The sequence below is a fragment of the Palaemon carinicauda genome, chromosome 7, assembly GCF_036898095.1.
Source record: "Palaemon carinicauda isolate YSFRI2023 chromosome 7, ASM3689809v2, whole genome shotgun sequence".
NCBI classification, from domain to species: Eukaryota; Metazoa; Arthropoda; class Malacostraca; order Decapoda; family Palaemonidae; genus Palaemon; species Palaemon carinicauda.
Genome location: NC_090731.1, coordinates 171,549,430 through 171,573,859, shown reverse-complemented (window position 1 = coordinate 171,573,859; position 24,430 = coordinate 171,549,430). Strand labels below are relative to the sequence as shown.

The 24,430-nt window shown below is 43.6% G+C and overlaps 1 protein-coding gene across 2 annotated transcripts in view; it reads left to right on the top strand.

Moving 5' to 3' along the window:
• The window catches only part of LOC137644179 (uncharacterized), a 109,154-nt gene that overhangs the window by 69,564 nt on the left and 15,160 nt on the right, over positions 1–24,430 (top strand). For both annotated transcript variants that reach the window (XM_068377175.1, XM_068377174.1), the window contains exons 15-21: positions 6,449–6,575; positions 8,673–8,750; positions 9,300–9,499; positions 17,308–17,464; positions 17,824–17,933; positions 19,370–19,571; positions 21,544–21,730. In XM_068377175.1, coding sequence (XP_068233276.1) covers positions 6,449–6,575; positions 8,673–8,750; positions 9,300–9,499; positions 17,308–17,464; positions 17,824–17,933; positions 19,370–19,571; positions 21,544–21,730 — 1,061 coding nt within the window. The remainder of the gene's footprint in view (positions 1–6,448; positions 6,576–8,672; positions 8,751–9,299; positions 9,500–17,307; positions 17,465–17,823; positions 17,934–19,369; positions 19,572–21,543; positions 21,731–24,430) is intronic.

Below are 24,430 nucleotides of genomic sequence, written 5' to 3'. Positions count from 1 at the left end.
GAACTCAACCGGGCTGCAGTCATTGGATCAGCTCTGACTCGCCGCAGTCATCAGTTGAATGCACTCCGCCTAAGAGGAGTAAGGTTCTGCCGCAACAGATCTCTGCTGTTAAGGCTTTACCTCAGCAGACCTTAGTGTCTGCCGACCCCAAGTTGACTCTACTGCAGTCCATGCAGTCACAACTTACGGTCTTGATGCGTGAGTGTCAGGCTGAGAAGGTTGCGCCTCCTCCTGCGCTCGCTCCGCCTGACCGCAGTACTGCCTGCCAGGCGTACGATGTTGAGGCTCCTCAGGATACCTTACCACGTTCTGAGTTTACTGTTTCCAGTGGTGTGCAGCTCCCTCCGCCTTCCTTAAGGCAACCTCAGCAATGGGAACAGGAGGCTTATACCTCTCTTCCTCCGCTTCCACTTGCAGTTCCACCAGTGAGGCAACACTCTCTTGAGGTACAACAACCTCTCCCATCCATGAGTCAGTCTCCTCAGCTCTCGCTGCAGCGAGCTCAACCCTCCTCAAAGCAAGCACCTCAACACCTTAGCCTTGCGCCTCTGGAACCTCAACTCGCGAGACAATTACTGCGTTCTGCGCAGCCACTACCTCATCGCTCACAGCTCACACCTCAGCAACCTCAACTCGTTCCTCAGGAACTTGCTACTGCGCATCCGCCAACCACTCAGCAAGCGCAACCCTTGAGTTCAGCCACTCATGCCAGGAGTCAGCCTCCTCCACCCATGCGCCTACCTTCTGCTACTTCTTTTGATCAGCCTTTGCAGACTGAGCCTCAGGTGTTCCCTCAACAGAGTCTTGAAGAGGAAACCACAAATATTGTTGTTCCAGCTCGTGCTGACTCTGCTGTTCAGCATACCTTACCGATCTCTTCGCTACACTCTGGTGATGAGGTGTCTGATGATGAGGCTGCACACCTGGATCCCTCATCAGACGTGGATGAATCCAAGTCTTCTCCACCTTCTATGGACTTTCGTAAGGTCTTGGCTCTTTTTAGGGAGGTATACCCAGACCACTTTGTCTCTGCTATCCCCCGCTCTCCGCCATCTGAGTTTTCGCTGGGCTTGCAGCCAGCTAAGTCTACCTTTACTAAGCTCGTCTTAGCAAGGTCCTCTAAGAGAGCGTTAAGGATTTTAGGGGAGTGGTTGCAGTCTAAGCAACAACTTGGAAAGACTTCGTTCATGTTTCCTCCGACTAAGCTCACTTCTAAAGCGGGCGTTTGGTATGCCACAGGAGAGGAACCAGGCTTGGGAGTACCTGCCTCTGCCCAGGCTGACTTCTCAAGTCTGGTAGACTCTCCTCGTAGAACAGCAATGAGGCGCTCTAAGGTTTGCTGGACCTTCTCAGACCTTGATCACTTCCTGAAGGGTGTTTTTAGAGCATTTGAGATGTTCAACTTCCTAGACTGGTGCCTGGGGGCCCTCAGCAAGAAGACCTCCCCTGCGGACAAGGATTCTGCCATGCTCTTAATGTCCTGCATGGATAAGGCCATTAGAGATGGATCTGGCGAGCTTGCTTCGATGTTTGTGTCAGGGGTTCTTAAGAAAAGGGAGCAGCTTTGTACCTTCCTTTCCTCCAGCATCACACCTTGTCAAAGGTCTCAACTCCTTTTCGCTCCGCTCTCGAAGTTCCTTTTTCCCGAAGAGCTTGTTAAGGACTTGTCTGCTGCCCTGATACAAAAGGACACACATGATCTTGTGGCCTCATCGGCTCGTAAGACTAAGGTTGCTACCTCAGTCCCCAGGACTTATCGCACCCCAGTGGCTGATACTCCTGCTACGAGGTTCATACCGCCCTTTCGTGGTAGAGCCCCCAGCCGAGGAAGCTCCCGTCCAGACTCTTCCAGGAGCAAGTCTAGGAAAAGTTCCAAGGCTTCTAAAGGAAAAAACTGACTCTCCGCATCTCCAGACAGCAGTAGGAGCCAGACTCAAGATCTTCTGGCAAGCCTGGGAAAAGAGAGGTGCAGACGCCCAGTCTGTCAGTTGGCTGAGGGAGGGTTACAGGATACCATTCTGCCTCAAACCCCCTCTGACCACATCTCCCATCAACCTCTCTCCCAACTACAAAGAAGAGGACAAGAGGCTAGCGTTGCACCAGGAGGTGTCGCTCCTTGTACAGAAGAAGGCAGTGGTTATAGTCCGGGACCATCAATCCCCGGGCTTCTACAACCGTCTCTTTCTGGTGGCCAAGAAGACAGGAGGTTGGAGACCGGTGCTGGACGTCAGCGCGCTCAATGCGTATGTCACCAAGCAGACGTTCACGATGGAGACGACGAAGTCGGTCCTAGCAGCGGTCAGGCAGGAGGACTGGATGGTCTCGTTGGACCTGAAAGATGCCTACTTTCACGTTCCTATTCATCCAGACTCCCAACCTTTCCTGAGATTCGTTTTTGGAAAGGTTGTCTACCAATTCCAAGCCCTGTGTTTTGGCCTAAGCACAGCTCCTATGGTGTTTACGCTTCTGATGAGGAATATAGCAAAATTCCTTCACTTATCGGACATCAGAGCCTCCCTTTACTTAGACGACTGGCTGTTGAGAGCCTCCACGAGTCGTCGCTGTCTGGAGAATCTCAACTGGACTTTGGACTTAATCAAAGAACTGGGTCTGTTAGTCAACATAGAAAAGTCTCAGATCATTCCCTCCCAATCCATTGTGTACCTGGGAATGGAGATTCGGAGTCAGGATTTTCGGGCTTTTCCATCGGCCCCAAGGATAAGCCAAGCCCTAGATTGCATCATGAGCATGCTGAAGAGGAGCAGTTGCTCGGTGAGACAGTGGATGAGTCTCACAGGGACCCTTTCATCACTGGCCCTGTTTGTCGAGCTAGGGAGACTCCACCTCCGCCCTCTTCAATTCCATCTTGCAGCTCATTGGGACAAGGGTTTGACTCTCGAAGCAGTCTCTATCCCAGTCACCAAAGAGATGAAGACCACTCTCTTGTGGTGGAAGACCAATCTCCTTCTCAGGGAGGGCCTATCGTTGGCTATTCAGACCCCCAATCTTCATCTCTTCTCAGATGCATCGGACTCGGGCTGGGGTGCGACCTTGAACGGACAGGAATGCTCGGGAACGTGGAACGAGGAACAGGGAACGCTCCACATCAACTGCAAGGAGCTACTAGCAGTTCATTTAGCCCTGCTGAACTTCAAGTCCCTCCTGCTAGGCAAGGTGGTGGAGGTGAACTCAGACAACACCACAGCCTTGGCTTACATCTCCAAGCAAGGAGGGACCCATTCGAGGAGCCTATACGAGATCGCAAGGGACCTCCTCATTTGGTCAAGAAGTCAAAACCTCACTTTAGTCACGAGGTTCATTCAGGGCAACATGAACGTCTCAGCAGATCGCCTAAGCAGAAGGGATCAGGTCATTCCCACGGAATGGACCCTCCACAAGAGTGTGTGCAACAGACTTTGGACCTTGTGGGGTCAGCCTACCATAGATCTGTTTGCCACCTCCATAACCAAGAGACTTCCGCTGTACTGTTCCCCAGTTCCAGACCCAGCAGCAGTTCATGTGGATGCTTTTCTGCTGAACTGGTCCCATCTCGACCTTTACGCATTTCCACCGTTCAAGATAATAAACAAAGTCCTTCAGAAGTTCATCTCGCACGAAGGGACACGGCTGACGCTGGTTGCTCCCCTTTGTCCTGCAAGAGAATGGTTCACAGAGGTACTTCAATGGCTAGTCGACGTCCCCAGGACTCTCCCTCTAAGAGTGGACCTTCTACGTCAACCTCACGTAGACAGGTTGCACCCAAACCTCCACGCTCTTCGGCTGACTGCCTTCAGACTGTCAAAAGATTCGCTAGAGCTAGAGGCTTTTCGAAGGAGGCAGCCAGCGCGATTGCCAGAGCAAGAAGGGTTTCCACTCGTAGAGTCTACCAATCTAAGTGGGAAGTCTTCCGGAGCTGGTGTAGAGCCAATGCAGTATCCTCTACCAATACCTCTGTGACCCAAATAGCTGACTTCCTATTACATCTTAGGAATGAGAGATCCCTTTCAGCCCCTACGATTAAAGGGTACAGGAGTATGTTGGCTTCAGTTCTCCGCCACAGAGGTTTGGACCTTTCTTCCAACAAGGACCTTCAAGACATCCTTAAGTCTTTTGAGACTTCTAAAGAGCGTCGTCTATCCACTCCAGGCTGGAACCTAGACGTAGTCTTAAGGTTCCTTATGTCACCTAGGTTCGAACCTCTCCAGTCAGCTTCCTTCAAGGACCTTACCCTCAAGACTCTTTTTCTCGTCTGCCTTGCAACAGCTAAGAGAGTCAGTGAGGTTCACGCCTTCAGCAAGAACATTGGTTTCACGACCGAATCTGCAACATGTTCTTTTCAGCTCGGATTCTTAGCTAAGAATGAACTTCCTTCACGTCCTTGGCCTAGATCGTTTGAAATACCTAGCCTCTCCAACATGGTAGGTAACGAGCTAGAGAGAGTTCTTTGCCCTGTCAGAGCTCTCAAGTATTATCTTAATAGGTCTAAACCTATTCGAGGACAGTCAGAAGCCTTATGGTGTGCCATCAAGAAACCTTCGAGGCCCATGTCCAAAAACGGGGTTTCGTATTATATAAGGCTTCTGATTAGAGAAGCCCATTCTCACTTAAAGGAGGAAGACCTTGCGTTGCTGAAGGTAAGGACCCACGAAGTAAGAGCCGTAGCTACTTCGATGGCCTTTAATAAAAACCGTTCTCTGCAGAGCATAATGGATGCAACCTATTGGAGGAGCAAGTCAGTGTTTGCATCATTTTATCTTAAAGATGTCCAGTCTCTTTACGAGAACTGCTACACCCTGGGACCATTCGTAGCAGCGAGTGCAGTAGTAGGTGAGGGCTCAGCCACTACATTCCCTTAATCCCATAACCTTTTTTAACCTTTCTCTTGAATGCTTTTATTGTTGTTTTTATGGTTGTTACGGTAGGCTAAGAAGCCTTCCGCATCCTTTTTGATTTGGCGGGTGGTCAATTCATTCTTGAGAAGCGCCTGGGTTAGAGGTTGTGTAGAGGTCCTTTAGTAGGGGTTGCAGCCCTATATACTTTAGCACCTTTGAGTTGATTCAGCCTCCAAGAGGAACGCTGCGCTCAGTAAGGAAGACGAACTTAAAAAAGAGGCAGAGTAACGGTTCAATTCGACTTCCTTACCAGGTACTTATTATTTCATTGTTATTTGAGATAACTGTTATATGAAATATGGGATACTTAGCTATCCTTTAATCTTGTACACTGGTTTTCACCCACCCCCCTGGGTGTGAATCAGCTACATGATTATTGGGTAAGTTTAATATTGAAAAATGTTATTTTTATTAGTAAAATAAATTTTTGAATATACTTACCCGATAATCATGATTTAATTGACCCTCCCTTCCTCCCCATAGAGAACCAGTGGACCGAGGAAAAATTGAAGAGGTGTCAACAAGAAGTACTATAGTACCTGGCCACAGGTGGCGCTGTAAGTACACCCCCTTCTAGTATTGTGATAGCTGGCGTATCCCTCCATAGAATTCTGTCGGGCAACGGAGTTGACAGCTACATGATTATCGGGTAAGTATATTCAAAAATTTATTTTACTAATAAAAATAACATTTTTATAGCCTTTTTTTGCAAGGACGTACCGGTACGTCTATGGGGGTAAAGGGATGGCTTTTGTGAAACGTACCAGTACATCTTTTGGGGGTAAAAGGGTTAACAAGTAGGTTTTATATAAAATATCACGATGACATATTGCGGTAGTTACTTTTTGCACCTCGTAGTATCGGGGGATATTGAGGAAGGAGAGGACTAATTGGTAAGGGACCTCTGGTAGTGGTTCTAACACGCCCCAGTTACTATACCGACTTTCTATTAGAGTGAGCGAGCTGGGTTTATTCCTGGCATTCCATGCAACTTTTTCTCTGGTATATTTAGCAGTATTTATACTTTAGAAATGGTGCTATAAGGAGCTTTTCATGGGGCGACACAGGTCCCTCGCCCAGAAATAGATTTTTCCTTCATCAAAATCCCTTTTATAAGCTACCATTAAAGATTTGCATGATGAATTTTGTTGTAAGGAAATCATTTACTATTTTACTCTATTCTGGAATAAAATAAGGTAAATATTGGGTTTGCTTAGTTCTTAAGATTTTAAATTACCTGTTCTATTAATGACTAACAATTTTTTTTCAAATTGCCAAGATCTTAGACACAAGTTCATTTTGTAAATTTTATCAAAATATCACAATTACATACTGTACTGCTTTTCTTTATGTATTTTATGTTTGTAAACCTTGATAAAAAGTTTGTCAAATATATGGTAAGATATATAACACTGACTGATAAATTTCAATGTATGGACACCATTTACTCTCTTTTACTCATCTAGAAGAAAGTAACGTAAATATTTTGTTCAATTAGTTCTTAAGATTATGAATTACCTGTTCTATGGACGTCTTCCCTTTTTTTCTTTTTTCAGATTGCCGAGACATTAATCAAATTCATGAAAAATGAAGAAGTTGTGTCGTCAATTGATACAAATGTGTATTTTTCAAAATTGAGAAGTCTTCTGTATCCATACACGCATATGCTTTCTGTAATTGCCGGTGAGTCATAATATTTAACTAAGTATTTTTTTATTATTTCCATTATCTTTCTGAATACTGTATAGAGTTCAGTATTTGATATATTGCAAGGGTTTTACTTTCGACATGTACATACATACATATACCAAGGCACTTCCCCCAATTTTGGGTGGTAGCCAACATCAACATTTTGGTTACTTGATTAGAAATTTCAACTGGTATTCTTAACCTAAAATCACACACTACTCTTTTCAAAAGAAAACTTCAAATTTATGATGGTTAAAACATTTGCTGTAACCCTTAAATTATTTTGAGAAAGAGAGTGAGGATGGTATTTGTTGAAACTTTTTGGGAAAACATGAATCTTCAGTATTATATGCACCTGTCAGAGGGTGTTACAATACTGCATCTTTATTTTCATTAATTACAATAATCCCTTGCCATAATGGTGTTCACCTAATACTCCCTCAGGACATTGCAAATTTATAAATATATTGCATATGAATCTATGAGGCCCTTTGCATCAATAGACATAGGAGGACATGATAATGATGATGACGAAATGAATCTAGGCTATATAGTGCGATAAGTTTTATAGTTTTCATATTTGAATGATTTTATATATAGTTATTTTAAGCCTTATAAAGCTCTAAATACTAATCTTTGGGCTTATAAAAGCTTAAATTTATAAAGATAAAATATGAAAAATTCTAAAAAATTTAATCAGGTCTTCAACTTGCAAATATTCGGAGATACAAACACATATCCAACTGAAAATAACAAAGCTAAGATAAAGTGATACTGTAATAATACATTGGATCATTTAACCCTTTTACCCCCCAGGCTATTTGGAACTTTCCAACCCTTAACCCCCAGGCATTTTTTTTTCTTTTTTTTTCAAGCACATTTTGCAATATATATTTTTTAAATTGCTCTAACAGCCTTAATTTTCATCATAGAGAGGTCAGGTTGGTCTCATTCTTTTGGAAAATGCCTGAAGTTTCTCCTAAAGTTATCAAAAATATGCAAAAAAAAAATTTAAACAGCAGTTTTTTTGCAAGGACGTACCAGTACGTTCATGGGGGTAAAGGGATGGGTTTTGTGAAACGTACCAGTACGTCCATTGGGGGTAAAAGGGTTAATACAGTAAGCACAACAACATTTGTAATAACCTGATATATATTTCATATGAAACCTGATTATTTGTTGACTTTTGTAGCTGGAGATCATAGGTACTGTATGGGGTTCAGGTTATGCCTACCTTTAAGGTTATGCCTACCTTTGGGGAAAATTTAACAAAATCCAACTTACAAACCATTAGGCTTCTTTGAACCCATTGAGTTTGTAAGTTAACCCTTTTACCCCCAAAGGACGTACTGGTACGTTTCACAAAAGCCATCCCTTTACCCCCATGGATGTACCGGTACGTCCTTGTAAAAAAATGCTATAAATTTTTTTTTTTCATATTTTTGATTATTTTTTGAGAAAATTCAGGCATTTTCCAAGAGAATGAGACCAACATGACCTCTCTATGATAAAAATTAAGGCTGTTAGAGCAATTTAAAAAATATATACTGCAAAATGTGCTGGGAAAAGAATAACCCCTGGGGGTTAAGGGTTGGAAATTTCCAAATAGCCTGGGGGTAAAAGGGTTAAGGACCTGTACTGTAGATTTCTGATGCTACTTTGAGTTGTTTTGGCTATCCAAGGGGGGGAGGGCTTCTAACGTAAAACCTGCGATAGTCGAGGGAATCATCTATTCATTTTGTAAAAGTTTAATGGGTGTTTTACAAGTGTTCTATAGTAGGTAAAACTACTTGTTTTTTATTTTTAAAAATTCCAGTTATATGGTCTTGTTTTTATTTTCATTTGAAAAATTAAGTTCTGTGAAAACTTGCTTTATTTATTCAAGGCTTACCAGCATGTTCAGTGAGTGTTTATTTCCATTTTGATTGATTATACACTAAAAATTTGGTAACTGTAGGTGATTTACCTACTTTGTAGGCTTTTGTGGTGACTGAGTTCTTAGTTATTAAGATTCTTGTAGACAATTATAGATATCAGACTAAGGTTACTCCGTTTAACGTTATAACCTCTTGCACTTTTATTTTTCATCAGATCGAGGAGCTGTTCGATATCTTGAGAAGCTTCAGTTAGAAGGAAAGAAGCGTTTACTTTCGAAAGGACACAAAATGAGTAAGTTTTCTTTTTTGTATATGGTTATATACTTGCATTGTTGAATTTTTGTAAAATAATAAAACCAAGATAGATATACATACATACATACACCAAGGAACTTCCCCCAATTTTGGGGGGTAGCCGACATCAAACAAATGAAACAGAAAAGGGGACCTCTCCTATCTACGTTCCTTCCAGCCTGACAAGGGACTCAACCGAGTTCGGCTGGTACTGCTAGGGGGTGCCACAGCTCACCCTCCCCCGTTATCCACCACAGATGAAGCTTCATAACTCTGAATCCCCTACTGCTGCTACCTCCGCGGTCATCTAAGGCACCGGAGGAAGCAGCAGGGCCTACCGGAACTGCGTCACAATCGCTCACCATTCATTCCTATTTCTAGCATGCTTTCTTGCCTCTCTCACATCTATTTTCCTATCACCCAGAGCTTCCTTCACTCCATCCATCCACCCAAACCTTGGCCTTCCTCTTTTACTTCTCCCATCAACTTTTGCATTCATCATCATCTTTAGATATAGTGTTAATAAAGTATTTTTTTTTTTTTTCAGAAGCCGTAGCTGTTAATTGGAGCGATGAAAATGTTCAAAATATGCTTACAACAGTTAAAGAGTGGCGTCAGTTATGTCACGACGAAGTGGAACTTGAAAGAATTCTAAGTAGCGGTCAGACACTCTGGGACGAAGTCGCTTACAATCTTAGTCGCCGAGTTAAAAAATGTCCAGATATGTGTAAGGATTATTTCGATATGGTAAGGGCCCCTCACCAATGTTTCTCTTAAGGTGAAATGTACAGCAAGAGTAGATGAAGTAGGTAGTATTTTTAAACACAAGACTTACCTGGTAGTTATACATATAGCTTACTTCTATATATATAACTACCAGATAAGTATGTTCAAAAATTTATTTCATAATGAAAATAATATTTGTTCCAACATGAAGTACTTACCTCGAACTACTTTCTTAGGAGTATCTGGGATCTCCTTCCCATCCGACCAGAGTTTTGTGTAGTTTACCCTAAACCCATTTTCTATGAGGGGTAACCTCAGGTGGAGTGATACGCGCCCTGAGGCTAACCCCGGGTCAGAGAGCATGCTTGCTCAGTTCTCGACCTCCAGTAAGTTCTCTGGTCGCGTAGCGATATCATCTCGCCGCTCTCCTAATCCCAGTGTGACTTTGTGTGTCCCCGACCCCTTTGTGTCTCACGCGGTATCCACGTGGTTGGTCCCCTTGTGCTTTCTCTTTGTGCTTTCCCTGTGCGTGCTTGTGTCTCGTGGTGCTTTCTCCTGTCTCATGGAGCATCCCCACCATTGTCCTGGGCCTATGGCCGGTAAATCGTGTGGAGCATTTCTCTCAAAACCCGAAGTTGACCCGCACTCCTTGTGTTTCTCGTGCACGGGCAGCGTTGTTCCCCTTCCGCCACGTGTCCGGAGTGCGAGTCATGGAATGAGGTGCAGTGGGTGCAGTATAGCACCAAGAAGAAAAAGGCGGCGAAGAAGTCGCCTAAGAAGCGTCCCTTCCTCCCTTGCTTCGCCGGGCGTCTCGTCGGACCGAGCTTCCCTTCCACCCTCCCCTACCCAGAGTAGGGGACGAGGTAAGTCCGTTGCGGGGAAGAGGCCCGCGGCCCTTCCCCAAGAGTCTGACCTTTAGGATAGTGGGGTTGTGGCGTCGTTCCAGGCGAGTGAGGGGCCTGAGGGAGGGGCGGGAGTGTGTACGGGAGACGGATTCCTGGTGCAAGCAGGTCACGTGTCCTCGGATGACCCCATGTGGGGGAAAAATGTACCTAATTCTTCTCCAGCCTCTTGGGCGTGTTTTTCAGGCACTTCTGCAGCCGAAGGCAACGTTGAGAAGGAGCTTTCCCCGCCGTCGCACCCCACTGCGTGGGTTCCCCCCAAGACGCCTTTCAGGTCACCGCTGTGGATGGAGGAAAGCTTCGGGACCTGGTCCCCCATGGAAGAGCCTCCATGCTCCCCCCCAGCGCCGTCGGCCATATTCCCGGAGGTTTTTCTACAGGCGTCGCCGTCCACGGAGCGTCGAAGGAACCTTCCTACACCAGCGCGGGAGGCAAAGTCATCAAAGAGGGCCTACAAGTCTTCGGTCTCCTCAGTGGAGGAGCTTTCCTGCTCCTCGGAGGACGAGGCGCTGAGGAAGCTCAAGAGACAGCGAGAGAAGTCCCGTAGGAAGCTATCGCGCTTTCGCTCTAGATCGCGCCACGAGAGTCAGTGCCCAGGATCCCCCAGGAGGAAGTGGAAGAAAAGTGCCTCCCCGGACGGTGAGTGGGTGATGATTCACCTCGACAGGCTGCTGGAGTTAGCTGCGGCGCCAGGCCCTTCAAGTTGGCGCCCGAGGACGCGCTCCCCAGATAGATACTCATCCGGCAGCAGTGGCAACCGACGGAGGGATCCATCCTTGCAGGTTCCAGTCGACAGGCGTAAGTCCGCGAAGGTTCCGGCTCCATCCGCCCAGCGGAGAGAGTCGCCCCCTCGGTCTGGCAACCGAGTCCTGACCTCAAAAGCTCACCTAGCTCGTCACGAGCGTGACCTACGGCTCCCCTCGGCGGGCAGGCCCGCAGACTCGTGGACCTCCGGAAGGGGTGATGGACCTAGGACGGAGGCCCCTGTCCCGACGGCGATGCCCATCCTTCAGCGAGAACCCCCGCAAGAGGGTCGGTCCAGGACCCCCCCACGTGCGAGGGCCTCCGCCGGAGTATCCCCCGTCGTATGCGTCGGCGCTTCCTTCGGAAGAACTCGACGACCATGGAGAGGGTTCAGCAGCAGAGGTATCGGCCTATCGGAGGGTAATAGGCCTCATCAGGACCCACCACAGAATGGACGAGCCAGAGCCCTCCTCCGAAGATTCATGGCGTTCCAGTCTCAATAGGCTAGTGGACGCCCCGGTCCAGCAGCGACCCTCCTTGGCTCTTCCTTTAGCGAGGGACATGAAGTTGGGTAGAGCCCATGTGGTCAGGATCGTGGCCAACCACGCCGAGGCTCCCAAGAATCAGAGTGCTTCCAATCTACTCCAGGGCCTGAAGTCCCAGAGTAAGTTTTACCTCCCGGAGGGACAGCGAGCAGGTGCCTGTGCACTGGAGCCGGCACTCGCCGTGTTGGGGCAGGGAGCCTCAGAAGAGAGGGCGGCGACGGCTCCGATCTGCTTCTCTCCATCGGAGGCAATCATGATGGAGGAGATTGCGAAGGACTTGGTCAACGTCTCCTCGTGGTTAGACTGGTGGGCCTCCACCCTGGTGGGCGTCCAGTCCTCATATGATCTCATGGTACCAGAAACTCAGGCCTTACTTAAGGAACTTATCAGTTCGGGAGGTAATGCCCTGAAAATCCTCTCCTACCAGACGCTAGCTTTGGCCGCCAACTGGGTCCTGCGGAGGAGGGACACGGTCTTGAGAAAAATCACTAGGCGGCTTCCTGACAGAGAGGCCAGGTCTCTGAGAAGCCTGACCCTGTGGGACGACGCTATCTTTCCCCTGAAGGCAGCGGAAGAGTCGATTGAGAGGGTTAGGAAGTTGAAGGACCCGAACGAGCCCAGGCCCCACCCGGTCAGAAGGCCGACGTACAGAAGGTCCACCGCCGACATGCCTCTCCCTCCTCGGGCCTCTCCTAGCCAGCCCAGAAGAGACAACTCGTCTACGGCCTGGTCCCAGTCGTCTCAGCCCTCCCGTAGGGGAGCAGCCTCGACCTAAACCGCCTATAGACCATCGTTCTCAGCGTCCAGAAGGGGACGTTCAGGCCGCACCTCAAGGAGAAGATAGGGAGGGAGGCCCCCTACTCCTGCCAAAGCCTCAGGTGGGGGGATGCCTCAAACATTCTTGGCAAGCATGGGAAGACCACGGGGCAGACCCGTGGACCGTGACAGTACTGAAGGAAGGGTACACGTTGCCTTTCCTAGCGGACCCTCCACCTCTGATGCCAGACCAGCAGGCGGAGTGGCTAGCCCCCAAGGACCCCTTGAAAAAGACAGCTCTGCAGGGAGAGGTCTCAGCAATGTTGGCAAAAGGAGCAATGGAACCTGTCCAGGACCCAGGTCCAGGGTTCTACAGCAGGCTGTTCCTGGTGGAGAAAGTGACAGAAGGGTGGAGACCGGTCATAGACCTCTCAGCCCTCAAGTTCGTCTGCAAGACCGACTTCAAAATGGACACTCCTAAGTCGGTCTTGGCATCCTTGAGAGAAGGGGACTTCATGATGTCAGTAGATCTCAAGGATGCTTACTTCCAAATCCCGGTTCATCCCTCCAGCAGGAAGTACCTAAGGGTAAAATGGGGTACCCAAACATTGCAGTTCAAGATCCTCTGCTTCGGGCTGTCCACAGCCCCCCAGGTCTTCACGAGGGTCTTCACGACGGTCTCAGTCTGGGCGCATGAACAGGGCATACGTCTGATTCGGTACCTAGACGACTGGTTGTTACTTTCAGCCTCGGAGGAAGTACTGAAGGAACAAGGCGTGAAGCTGCTGCAGTTCGGCAACGTTTTGGGTATCACCATCAGCCTAAAGAAGTCCCAACTGATACCCTCCACCAGGATGACCTACCTCGGAATGGTCCTGGATTCCCGGTTGGTGAAAGCCTTCCCCTCCTCGGAAAGGCTGGACAACTTAGACCAGGTCCTCCGCCCCTTCCTGACGGACCAACCCAGGAGGGCGAAGGACTGGCAGAGACTGGTAGGCCACCTTGTGTCGTTGGAGAAACTGGTCCCCCAGGGCAGGCTGAAGCTCAGGGAGGTCCAGTGGAACATGAAAGAGAGCTGGAACCAGACGGACTCCCCCACAGGGTGGTCCCGGTGTTCCCGAAGACAAAACAGGTCCTGGAATGGTGGAGCTGCAGGACAAACACCCTCAAAGTGATGCCCTTTGCAGCCGACCCCCCGGAGATGCTCCTGTTCATGGACGCATCGAAGGAGGGGTGGGGTGCCCATCTCCTAGGGAATTCAGCAAGAGGGAGCTGGACGGCCCAAAAGAAGACCCAGCACATAAACGTGCTAGAGATGAGGGCAGTACGAAGGGTGTGCCAGGAGTTCGTCCACCTACTCCTGGGAAACACCGTGGCTCTGATGTGCGACAACGCCATGGTGGTAGCTTACATAAAGAAACAGGGAGGCCTAAGGTCGAAGGAGCTGTGCGTCCTCACGTTAGAACTTCTGGAGTGGGCCGAAGTGGAGAAGATCAGAATGTCGGCAAGGTTCATTCCGGGGAAAAGGAACGTCCTCGCCGACGGCCTCAGCAGGATGGGGCAAGTGGTAGGGTCCGAATGGTCTCTGCACCCGGGAGTAGCCAGAACCGTCATTCAAAAATGAGGTTCTCCGGTGATGGACCTCTTCGCAACGAGGCTGAACACACAACTCCCCGTGTTCTGTTCTCCTGTGCCAGACCCAAAAGCGGCGTTCGAGGACGCCTTCCAACATCCTTGGGACAATCTCGACGTGTACGCTTTTCCCCCCTTCGGGATGCTCAGGCAGGTCCTCAACAGAGTAAGAAAGGCGGACAACCTGTGGATGACTTTGGTAGCGCCCTGGTGGCCGGAGAGAGAATGGTTCGTGGACCTAAGGGAGTTAGCACAACAGCTGCCCTGTCCCCTTCCGAACAGGCCAGACCTTCTCCAGCAACCACACTTCCAAAGATTCCACGAGAACCCTCAGTCCCTTCGCCTTCACGTGTGGAGGTTATCGAGCGCCTCCTGAGGAGGGAGGGCTATTCGTCGAGTACAGCAATGAGGATGTCGGGCTACCTGAGACGATCATCAGCAGCGGTCTACCAGGCTAAGTGGGCCACTTTTACCAAATGGTGCACCGCTAGGGACATCAGGCCCCTGAAGGCCTCCATTCCGCAGATAGCGGATTCCTAGTTTACCTCAGGGATGTGGTCAACATGTCCATCCCGGCCATCAAGGGAGTCCGCGCTGCTCTGGGCCAAGTTTTTCTCCTGAAGGGCATAGACCTGAGTAACTCCAGACATATCTCAATGCTCATTAAAATTTTTGAACAATCATGCCCCCCACAAGCTGTGAAGGTGCCACAATGGGACGTGACATCGTGGACAGGGATCTCACTCTCAAGACAGTTTTCTTGCTGGCGTTGGCTTCAGCTAAACGGGTGGGTGATATTCATGGTCTGTCCTACGAAGTGGCTCACTCGAAAGGTTGGCGGGAAGTCACGTTCAAGTTCGACCCTTCCTTCGTAGCGAAGACCCAGAATCCTGTCGTGTGGGACCCCAGGTTTGAAGGTTTCTCAATTCCGGCAATCCCCCAGTCGGACGACTCGAAGGATTTGCACCTGTGCCCCATCAGGGCGTTGAGGAAATACTTGGAGAGGACAGCCAGACTCCGGCCCGAGATCAAAAGTATTTTTGTTTCCACAGGCCTCGTGGAGAAGCCAGTCTCGAAAAATACCATCTCCTTCTGGTTACGGCAGGTCATCATCAGGGCCTACAGTAAGGCAAGAATCCCCCTGCCTGGAAAGCCCAGGCCCCATGACATTAGGGGCCTTAGTACTACCTTAGCTTTCGAGAAGAATATGTCAGTGGGCCAGATCCTAAGGGCAGGCACCTGGGCCAACCCGTCTACCTTCACGGCTCACTATTTGAAGGACTGTTTAAGAAAATCCCTGGACGGGTTCTCGATAGGTATCATCGTTTCCGCTCTCCCAACGGTTTAAAGGTATAGCCTCAGTAACAAGCACAAGAGACACAGGTTTTTTCCTTAAACCCCCTTGTACTTTCTTCCCCTTTATCCGCTTCAAGTGGGCTCTGAGGGGGCCCTGAGCCGGAGACAAGTACCTCAATGGGGGGAAGACATGTCCCCTAGGATTTCTTGCACAGGTGAGTTTCTTAGACACTAAGATAGGTTTTTGTGTAGTTTCCTCTCGATCGATTTTCTACGGGGTCAACACGACCTAGCCTCCTTTTTAGGTCTCTGGATATTCCTCAGCACGGTCTCAAGAACTTTTTAGGGCCACGCCCACCTCCTAAAGTATAAGTCTCTAAGAAAGTAGTTCGAGGTAAGTACTTCGTGTTGGAACAAATCACAAATTTTAGGTAATTTGTATTTTTTCTAACAGTACTTACCTCGAACTTCTTTCGGGTAATGGCCTACCCTGCCTTCCCTGAGTGTCCCCTGGTATTCTTAGAGACCTTAGCTACTAAGAACTTACTGGAGGTCGAGACCTGAGCAGGCATGCTCTCTGACCTGGGGTTATCCTCAGGGAGCGTATCACTCTGCCTGAGGTTACCCCTCATAGAAAATGGGTTTAGGGTAAACTACACAAAACTCTGGTCGGATGGGAAGGAGATCCCAGATACTCCTAAGAAAGTAGTTTGAGGTAAGTACTGTTAGGAAAAATACAAATTACTTAAAATTTGTGATTTTTAGGAGTTTGTAGTTACAAGACTTCATAAGGTGAAGGATAACTGATAATATGGAGTAGAAAGATAGTGAACAAAAGAAACATTTAGGAAATGAACCCCAAATTCAGTCTTGAAAACCATTTTATTTTGGGTAATCGACATTGTTGAAGAATTGATGCTTAAGATTTTTATGTTTCGTTACTTAACAAATGTGTAAAGTAACTAAATAAGGAATCTTAAATATATTTGATTCGTTTTGAGCCAATTCTTCTTTATCAGTGGCAGTTATTGATATTGAATGAAAGAAAACAATGTTGAGATGAATTGTATGTAAAGTGGATGTAACAAAGGAAGAATTGAAAGGGTGAAATATGTGATGATGCTTAGCTGAAGTGGTGAAAGGGTAAATGTAGTTGGAAACTTTAACCAGTGTTATTTGACATGGTTTGGTCATGTGGAAAGAATGGATAATGATAGGCTGGCCAAAAGTGCATAGTGTGGGAGTTTTTAAGGGAGGAGGAAAAGAAAGGCATAGAAGGGCTGAACATACAGAGAGAGAGAAATGAAGAATACTACAGTAGGAATGTTAATGTCTGTTTTGTAAGTAATGTATTTATTAACCCTTTTACCCCTAGGCTATTTGGAAATTTCCAACCCTTAACCCCCTGGGGGTTATTTTTTCCCCAGCACATTTTGCAGTATATTTTTTAAATTGCTCTAACAGCCTTAATTTTTGTCATAGAGAGGTCAGGTTGGTCTCATTCTCTTGGAAAATGCCTGAATTTTCTAAAAAAAATTATCAAAAATATGAAAAAAAAAAATTTTTACAGCATTTTTTTCCAAGGACGTACCGGTACGTCCATGGGGGTAAAGGGATGGGTTTTGTGAAACGTACCAGTACGTCCTTTGGGGGTTAAAGGGTTAAAGAGGTTTTTAGATACAAAATAATTTTTGTATATAAGATGACAATTATTAATTTTTTATTCAGATTTATATTGAATGTAATAACCACAATCTTTTAAAGAACATTCCAAAATATTTATAGAAACCTTTTAATGAACATTTTATATTGAATGCTTTGTACTGAGACCCTTTAGCAGCTTTACTAACACAGTAATATACAAAAATATCAATACCCTAGTTTTATCTTGTAACTAAAATTGTATTGGATATATCTTATCCATATTAATTTGAATTAAATAATGTGCCAACAGTTATGCTGCAAGTACATAAGAGAAGAATTGGGCTCATATCAGGAAATTTTGCCCGAAGAAGACCTCGATGAAACGCCGTTGCAAGTGAAAAATAAAAATATCCTGAGGGATATTTTGAGCCCTCTTGTGGCACATGATGCGGAATGGGACCCTAGAGGTGAGTTTATGTGTTGTTTTCATTTACTGTTGTTCATTTGTATTTTTTATATATTTTTTTCTTTTACAAAAATGCCTTCCGACTATTCTTCATTTAACGATGCACAAAGTCGTCTTGATCATTTGTCTGCTAAAATTTAAGATGTTAGCTTGATAACCTAATACCTTTTTATGCTGAATCTTATCGTATTATTATAGTTAGTTTTTTTTTTCTTTTTTTTTTTTTTTACAAAAATGCCTTCCGACTATTCTTCATTTAATTATGCACAAAGTTGTCTTTATCATTTATCTGCTAAAATTTAAGATGTTAACTTCATAATCTAAGACTTTTTATGTTAACGTTTCAATTTTTGTCAACAGACATTTGGAGGGCCGCTGATACTGATGGCTGGAGTTCTGACGAGACACTCGAATTGCTGTTCACGGTTCGGGAATTATTGAGTGAAGACAATGGAGTAGATTGGAATCAGGTAATCACGACTAATGTGTGTTCATTTTATTAATACGATACTCTTGAGAGAATGGAAAATGGCTGTCTGCTAAAGAAGGTGATGAATGCAAGAGTTGTTAGGTGAAGTACAAGAGGAAGGCCAAGGTTTGGGTGGATGGATGGAGTGAAGGAAGCTCTGGGTGATAGGAGGATAGATGTGAGAGAGTGCTAGAAATAGGAATGAATGACGAGCGATTGTGACGCAGTTCCGGTAGGCCCTGCTGCTTCCTCCGATGCCTTAGATGACAGCGGAGGTAGCAGCAGTAGGGGATTCAGCATTATGAAGCTTCATCTGTGGTGGATAATGTGGGAGGTTGGGCTGTGACACCCTAGCAGTACCAGCTGAACTCGGTTGAGTCCCTTGTTAGGCTGGGAAGAACGTAGAGAGTAGAGGTGTCCCCTTTTTTGTTTTGTTTCATTTGTTGTCGGCTACCCCCCAAAATTGGGGGATGTGCCTTGGTATATGTATGTATGTACTCTTGAGGATCTACTGTATCTCACCTGGTGTGAGTTAGAGGGAACTAGAATTAGATTTCTTTTGTAACACCTTTTAGATCTCGGTTGCAGTACTTTCAGCCTTTTAGCATTTTCTCCTTTCTCTTATTTTCTTCCCTCCCAACTGCCAAATCTCCACCCTTGTATCCTCAACTTACAAACTTGATGGTTCCAAGAAGGTGTTTGTAAGTCGATTGGTTCCAACTACAAAAGCCAGAAGATATGAAATAGAGATCAGGTTATTAAAAATGTCATTTAGCTTACTGTATTAAATGATGCTAGAGGATCCCGTGTAAATTACACGAAATGATATTTTCAATACTTATTATCTTGTTCCTAACATATACATGTTTGAATAAAATGTCCTGAGATTAATTTTATAATCTAGGTTATGGAAATTGATAGAACTCAATTTTTTGTCTAATATTTAAAAAAAGAAGTCAGGTGCCAAAGACAAAATTGGGAAAACTATATAAGATGTGCTTTGGTAAAGTAATCAAAGTCTAATGTGAATTTGTAAGAGTACACCATGAAATTATTTCCATTTTCTTTAAAGTGTGAATTTGCAAGAGTATACCTTGAAATTATTCTCATTTTCTTTAAAGTGTGAATCTGTAAGAGTATACCATGAAATTATTTCCCTTTTCTTTAAAGCGTGAATTTGTAAGAGTGTACCTTGAAATTATTCTCATTTTCTTTTAAAGTGTGAATTTGTAAGAGTATACCATGAAATTATTTCCATTTTCTTTAAAGCGTGAGAGAGACAATAAATAATACACATGCTATCGTATTAATATATAGATAATATTGTTTTATTATAGTATTTCTTTATCTTTCTTATTTCCAGTTGGACATTTGTTTGTACCTCAGCATGTTTATAAGTTAAAGACCTATATATGTATTTTCTCCTTCAACCCACAGGTTAGGCTCATGATGCTTGCGGGTGGCTTTGAACGGACCTCTGAGAGATACCAGTCAAAGTTTATAGATCTTTATAATGGTTACAAGAGAGCCTATGTCCACAATAAGGTTTGCCTCATCAGGACACGACGCCGTCCACCCTACTACTTCAAGATTCACTCGCTGTTTGGATTTAAAGATGCTATTAAGAGTTGCAGTATAGGTAAGCATCTTAAGAGAGTCATTAACACTCATTTATGAACATACATGTGGTAAAATTACTTAAAAAAGTTGAGTTATATTAAATAATTCTAAGACTTAACCCTTTTACCCCCAGGCTCTTTGGAAATTTCCAACCCTTAACCCCCAAGGGGTTATTTTTTCCCCAGCACATTTTGCAGTATATATTTTTTAAATTGCTCTAACAGCCTTAATTTTTGTCATAGAGGTGTCAGGTTGATCTCATTCTCTTGGGAAATTCCTGAATATTTTCAAAAAATTATCAAAAATATGAAAAAAAAAATTTTTATAGCATTTTTTTGCAAGGACGTACCGGTACGTCCATGCGGGTAAAGGGATGGCTTTTGTGAAATGTACCAGTACGTCCTTTGGGGGTAAAAGGGTTAAATAATTCTAAGACTTAAAGAATTTGTAAGAAATAAGTGGAGGTCTTAATGGTCCTCACATGTCTTTTTTGAGGAGTATGATTTTTTTAATGATATTATGATTAACTAAATGTTTTTACAGTGTCTTCACCCCTCAGCTATATAGCGGTCTGCCTTTTGTGATTATCTATTTCCTTTGATGTTTTCTTTCTTCAGTATTCACATTCCAACTTAAAAAAATTCTCTGAAGCATCATTGTTCATCTAAGAATGATATGATGGCTTTGCTTAACTACTTTAACCCTTTTACCCCCTAAGGACGTACTGGTACGTTTCACAAAAGCCATCCCTTTACCCCAAAGGACGTACTGGTACGTTTCACAAAAGCCATCCCTTTACCCCCATGGACGTACCGGTATGTCCTTGCAAATAAATGCTATAAAATTTTTTTTTTTCATATTTTTGATAATTTTTTGAGAAAATTCAGGCATTTTCAAAGAGAATGAGACCAACCTGACCTCTCTATGACAAAAATTAAGGCTTTTAGAGCAATTTAAAGAAAATATACTGCAAAATGTGCTGGGAAAAAAATTACCCCCTGGGGGTTAAGGGTTGGAAATTTCCAAATAGCCTGGGGGTAAAAGGGTTAATAATGAATGAATTGTCCTACTTTTCTATATTCCCAGGATAAACTTCCTTCTTGTTTCTACTCATCCCTTTGTTATGTGTGGCTAATTTTCATTGAAAACATCTATCGTTGAACTTTTTAAGGTGTACACTTGCATATATTGATATGATAACGCTCAGCTTGTGTGTAATTGAATTATTTCAGTTTGACCTGTTTGGGAAGCTGACTAAAATTTGAGTATTTTTGCATGAATATGTAAGAAAGGTACACCTTAAAGATAGATATGATAATCTCATATAAGGGATTTTGACGAAGGAAAAATCTGTTTCTGGGCGAGGAACCTGTGTCGCCCAGTGAAATGCTCCTTAAAGCGCCATTTCAAAGGTATAAATACTGCTAAATATACCAGAGAAAAAAGTTGCATGAAATGCCAGGAATATACCCAGCTCGCTCACCCCTAAAGGGTGTCGATATTAAAACTGGGGTGAGTGATACCACTACCAGAGGTCCCTTTACAAGTAGACTTCTCCCTCCTCAAAATCCCCTGTTACTACGAGGTGCATTTTCAACAAACCATAAAAATATTAATGATTTTATGGGCAATTATTAGTTCTTTCCATGCATGGAAATGAGTTTTAGGTAGTTGCACATTGCACTTTGCCACCTTCATTGCGACGAAGGTAATATTTTGATAGAAGTATGTTTGTATATCTGTCTGTCTGTGTGTTTGTGATACGCATAAAAACTATTCGACAAAATTTTAGTGGGATAATTGGCGATGATCTAAAGACAATTTGGTTAGATTTTGGGTTGATTGTCAAAATTCAACCACCACTACCTATCCTTCTCCCTGTATTTGATTTATAAATTAGGTTATACATGCATCATTATTGATATGTTCTTGATTAATTCTTATCAAACTAAGTCATCTAAACTAATTACTTTTCTTGAAAACATACCCAGGCTCATGGCAATCCCATTCTGTGAATGATGAAGTTGCAGAAGAAGTTTTTGAATCTCTCATGGCTGCCTTTAAGGAAAAGAAAAACCTTTTCTGCCACATGGTACCTAGGATTCCTCTCTTAAACAGCTTGTCTATCGCCATGGACGAAAAATACAAGAATTTGGACTTCAAGTTTTCGCCGAATTTGTAAGTTTCTAGATGTGAGAATTTATTTGGTTTTCATTATATCTTTTCTTATTTAATTTTGAACTTTAATCTTCTGGTTAATATACATATTTTTTCAATTGATTTTATCGGATATTTAATATTTTGAATCATCATATACCAAGGCACTTCCCCCAATTTTTGGGGCTAGCCGACATTTTGAATATTAACTAAATATATCGAGGGGACTATGCATTTTTATTCAGTCTAAATATGGGATGCTGCATGGGGTATTTCTGTCAAAAATGTAGTAGTAATAATGTGATATGAATACTTTATATAATATTAACTTTTCAGATTTGAGTTAAACAAAAATATCATATTTATTTTCAATTGTTTCAAGGTATAAGTTTGCTTCTACGTGGATACAAAGCTTCGTTCCTTAACCCTTTTACCCCCAAAGGACGTAGTGGTACGTTTCAAAAAACTCACCCCTTTACCCCCATGGACGTACCGGTACGTCCTTGCAAAAAAATGCTATTTAAATTTTTTTTTGCATATTTTTGATAATTTTTTGAGAAACTTCAGATATTTTCCAAGAGAATGAGACCAACCTGACCTCTCTATGATGAAAATTAAGGCTGTTAGAGCAATTTAAAAAAAATATACTGCAAAATGTTCTTAAAAAGAATAACCCTTGGGGGTTAAGGGTTGGAAATTTCCCAAATAGCCTGGGGGTAAAAGGATTAATGAGAGTATAGTATGATTTCAGGGAAGCTGGAAACGCTGCTGTTAAAATTTACAAGAGGGTGATGGGGAATCCCCTTCTCCATCTACACTAAAAAGCCACTTTGACTTCAGCCACCAAGCCGAGCAGACATACTCTTGGTCTCTCTAACTTAGCTGGTTTAATTTTCATTTTCTCTTTACAGAGCAAATTATGATTGTGATATAATAGGTAGTAGGTTGACTAGGGCACCAGCCACCCGTTGATATTCTACCGCTAGAGAGTTGTGGGGTCTTTTGCCTGGCCAGACAGTAGTACATTGGATCCTTCTCTCTGGTTACGGTTCATTTTCCCTTTGCCTACATACACGCACCGAATAGTCTGGCCTATTCTTTAAACATTCTTTTCTGTCCTCATACACCTGTCAACACTGAGATTACTATAAACTTCTTACTCCACTGTAATTGTTCAGTGGCCACTTTTCTCTTTGAAAGGGTAGAAGAGACTCTTTAGCTATGGTAAGCAGCTCTTCTAGGAGAAAGACACTCCAAAATCAAACCATTGTTCTCTAATCTTGGGTAGTGCCATAGCCTCAGTACGATGGTCTTCCACTGTCTTGGGTTAGAGTTCTCTTGCTTGAGGGTACACTTGGGCACACTATTCTATCTTATTTCTCTTCCTCTTGTTTTGATAAAGTTTTTATATTATTTATAGGAGATATTTATTTTATTCTTGTTGCTCTTCATAAAATATTTTATTTTTCTTTGTTTCCTTTCCTCACTGGGCTATTTTCCCTGTTGGAGCCCCTGGGCTTATAGCATTCTGCTTTTCCAATTAGGTTTGTAGCTTAGCAAGTGATAATGATAATAATTTTGATATAAAAGCATGTCATTCTTCCAAATCGGTGGAAGTAGTTAATTCCAAGGCTTTTTATATTCCTGAGTTCTCAACTTTGTGGCAGATAGAATTGATATATTATTGTCACAGATTTAGAAAAAACTAGCAATTCCAGTTTCCATTTAGCCTTTAATCCTATTACGCAGAGATATGCTGATTTTCATAAGACTCATCAGTTTTATGATATTGTCTTTGATTTCAATTTGATTTCTAGTCTTGAACCCATCATTGCACCTCATAAAAAAGAATCTTTAAGTTCAGGTTTTGAAGTTGGCCTAATTAACCCTGGATAGGTACGGTCCTCGGACACCCCTTTAAGGGTATACTCGGACGCGAACGACCCCGACGCCAAAAAAATTCTTGAAAAATCAGTTTTTGCAGTAACCTCCTTTTTTCTTTTGCCAAAAAAAACTTCAATGAATGCTTAAAACAACTGTAAAGATAAATACTACTCATCTGCAGAAAAACTATTTATTATAAATATTTTAAAAAATTAAGTAGAAAAAAAAAAAGACCTGACATAAAAATTCATAAAAAAAAGTTTATACATATATACACAAATCCTTTTAGGAATTGATTCTTGAATGTTTAGGACACATCTTGATGTATTTTGGATGAAGTCAGACCCATGGAGGTGAAGATCTGAAATGAGAAAAAAAGGGTAACTTTTTTTGGCCAAAAAAAATTGTCCAAATTTCATGAATTTTTTTGGGTACCCAAATGAAATAGGAAGTGGCTAATTTTTTTAGGGAATAAACATATGTTATCCTAAAATAGAAATATGTAAAAAAATCTTCATTATTTTGTAAATTACATTTATATCAGGGGCCATATCTAAAGGTAATTTTTTGAGTACTTGGAAATTTCGTAAAAAAATACATATATTTAATATATAATATGATATTTATGCAGGTAAAAATATACCAAAATATCACAAATTCTATAGGGAACAAGAATATATATAGATAGGGCAGCTTACGCTTCGGATATGTCCACAAAATGGCCGCCAACCACACTGACTCAGACTCCCTAATCTGCCACTTGAAATGTAGGAAGGGTATGTCAATTTCAAGGTGTTATTTACTAATCTAATTATTATTGGATATGCATAAAAATTG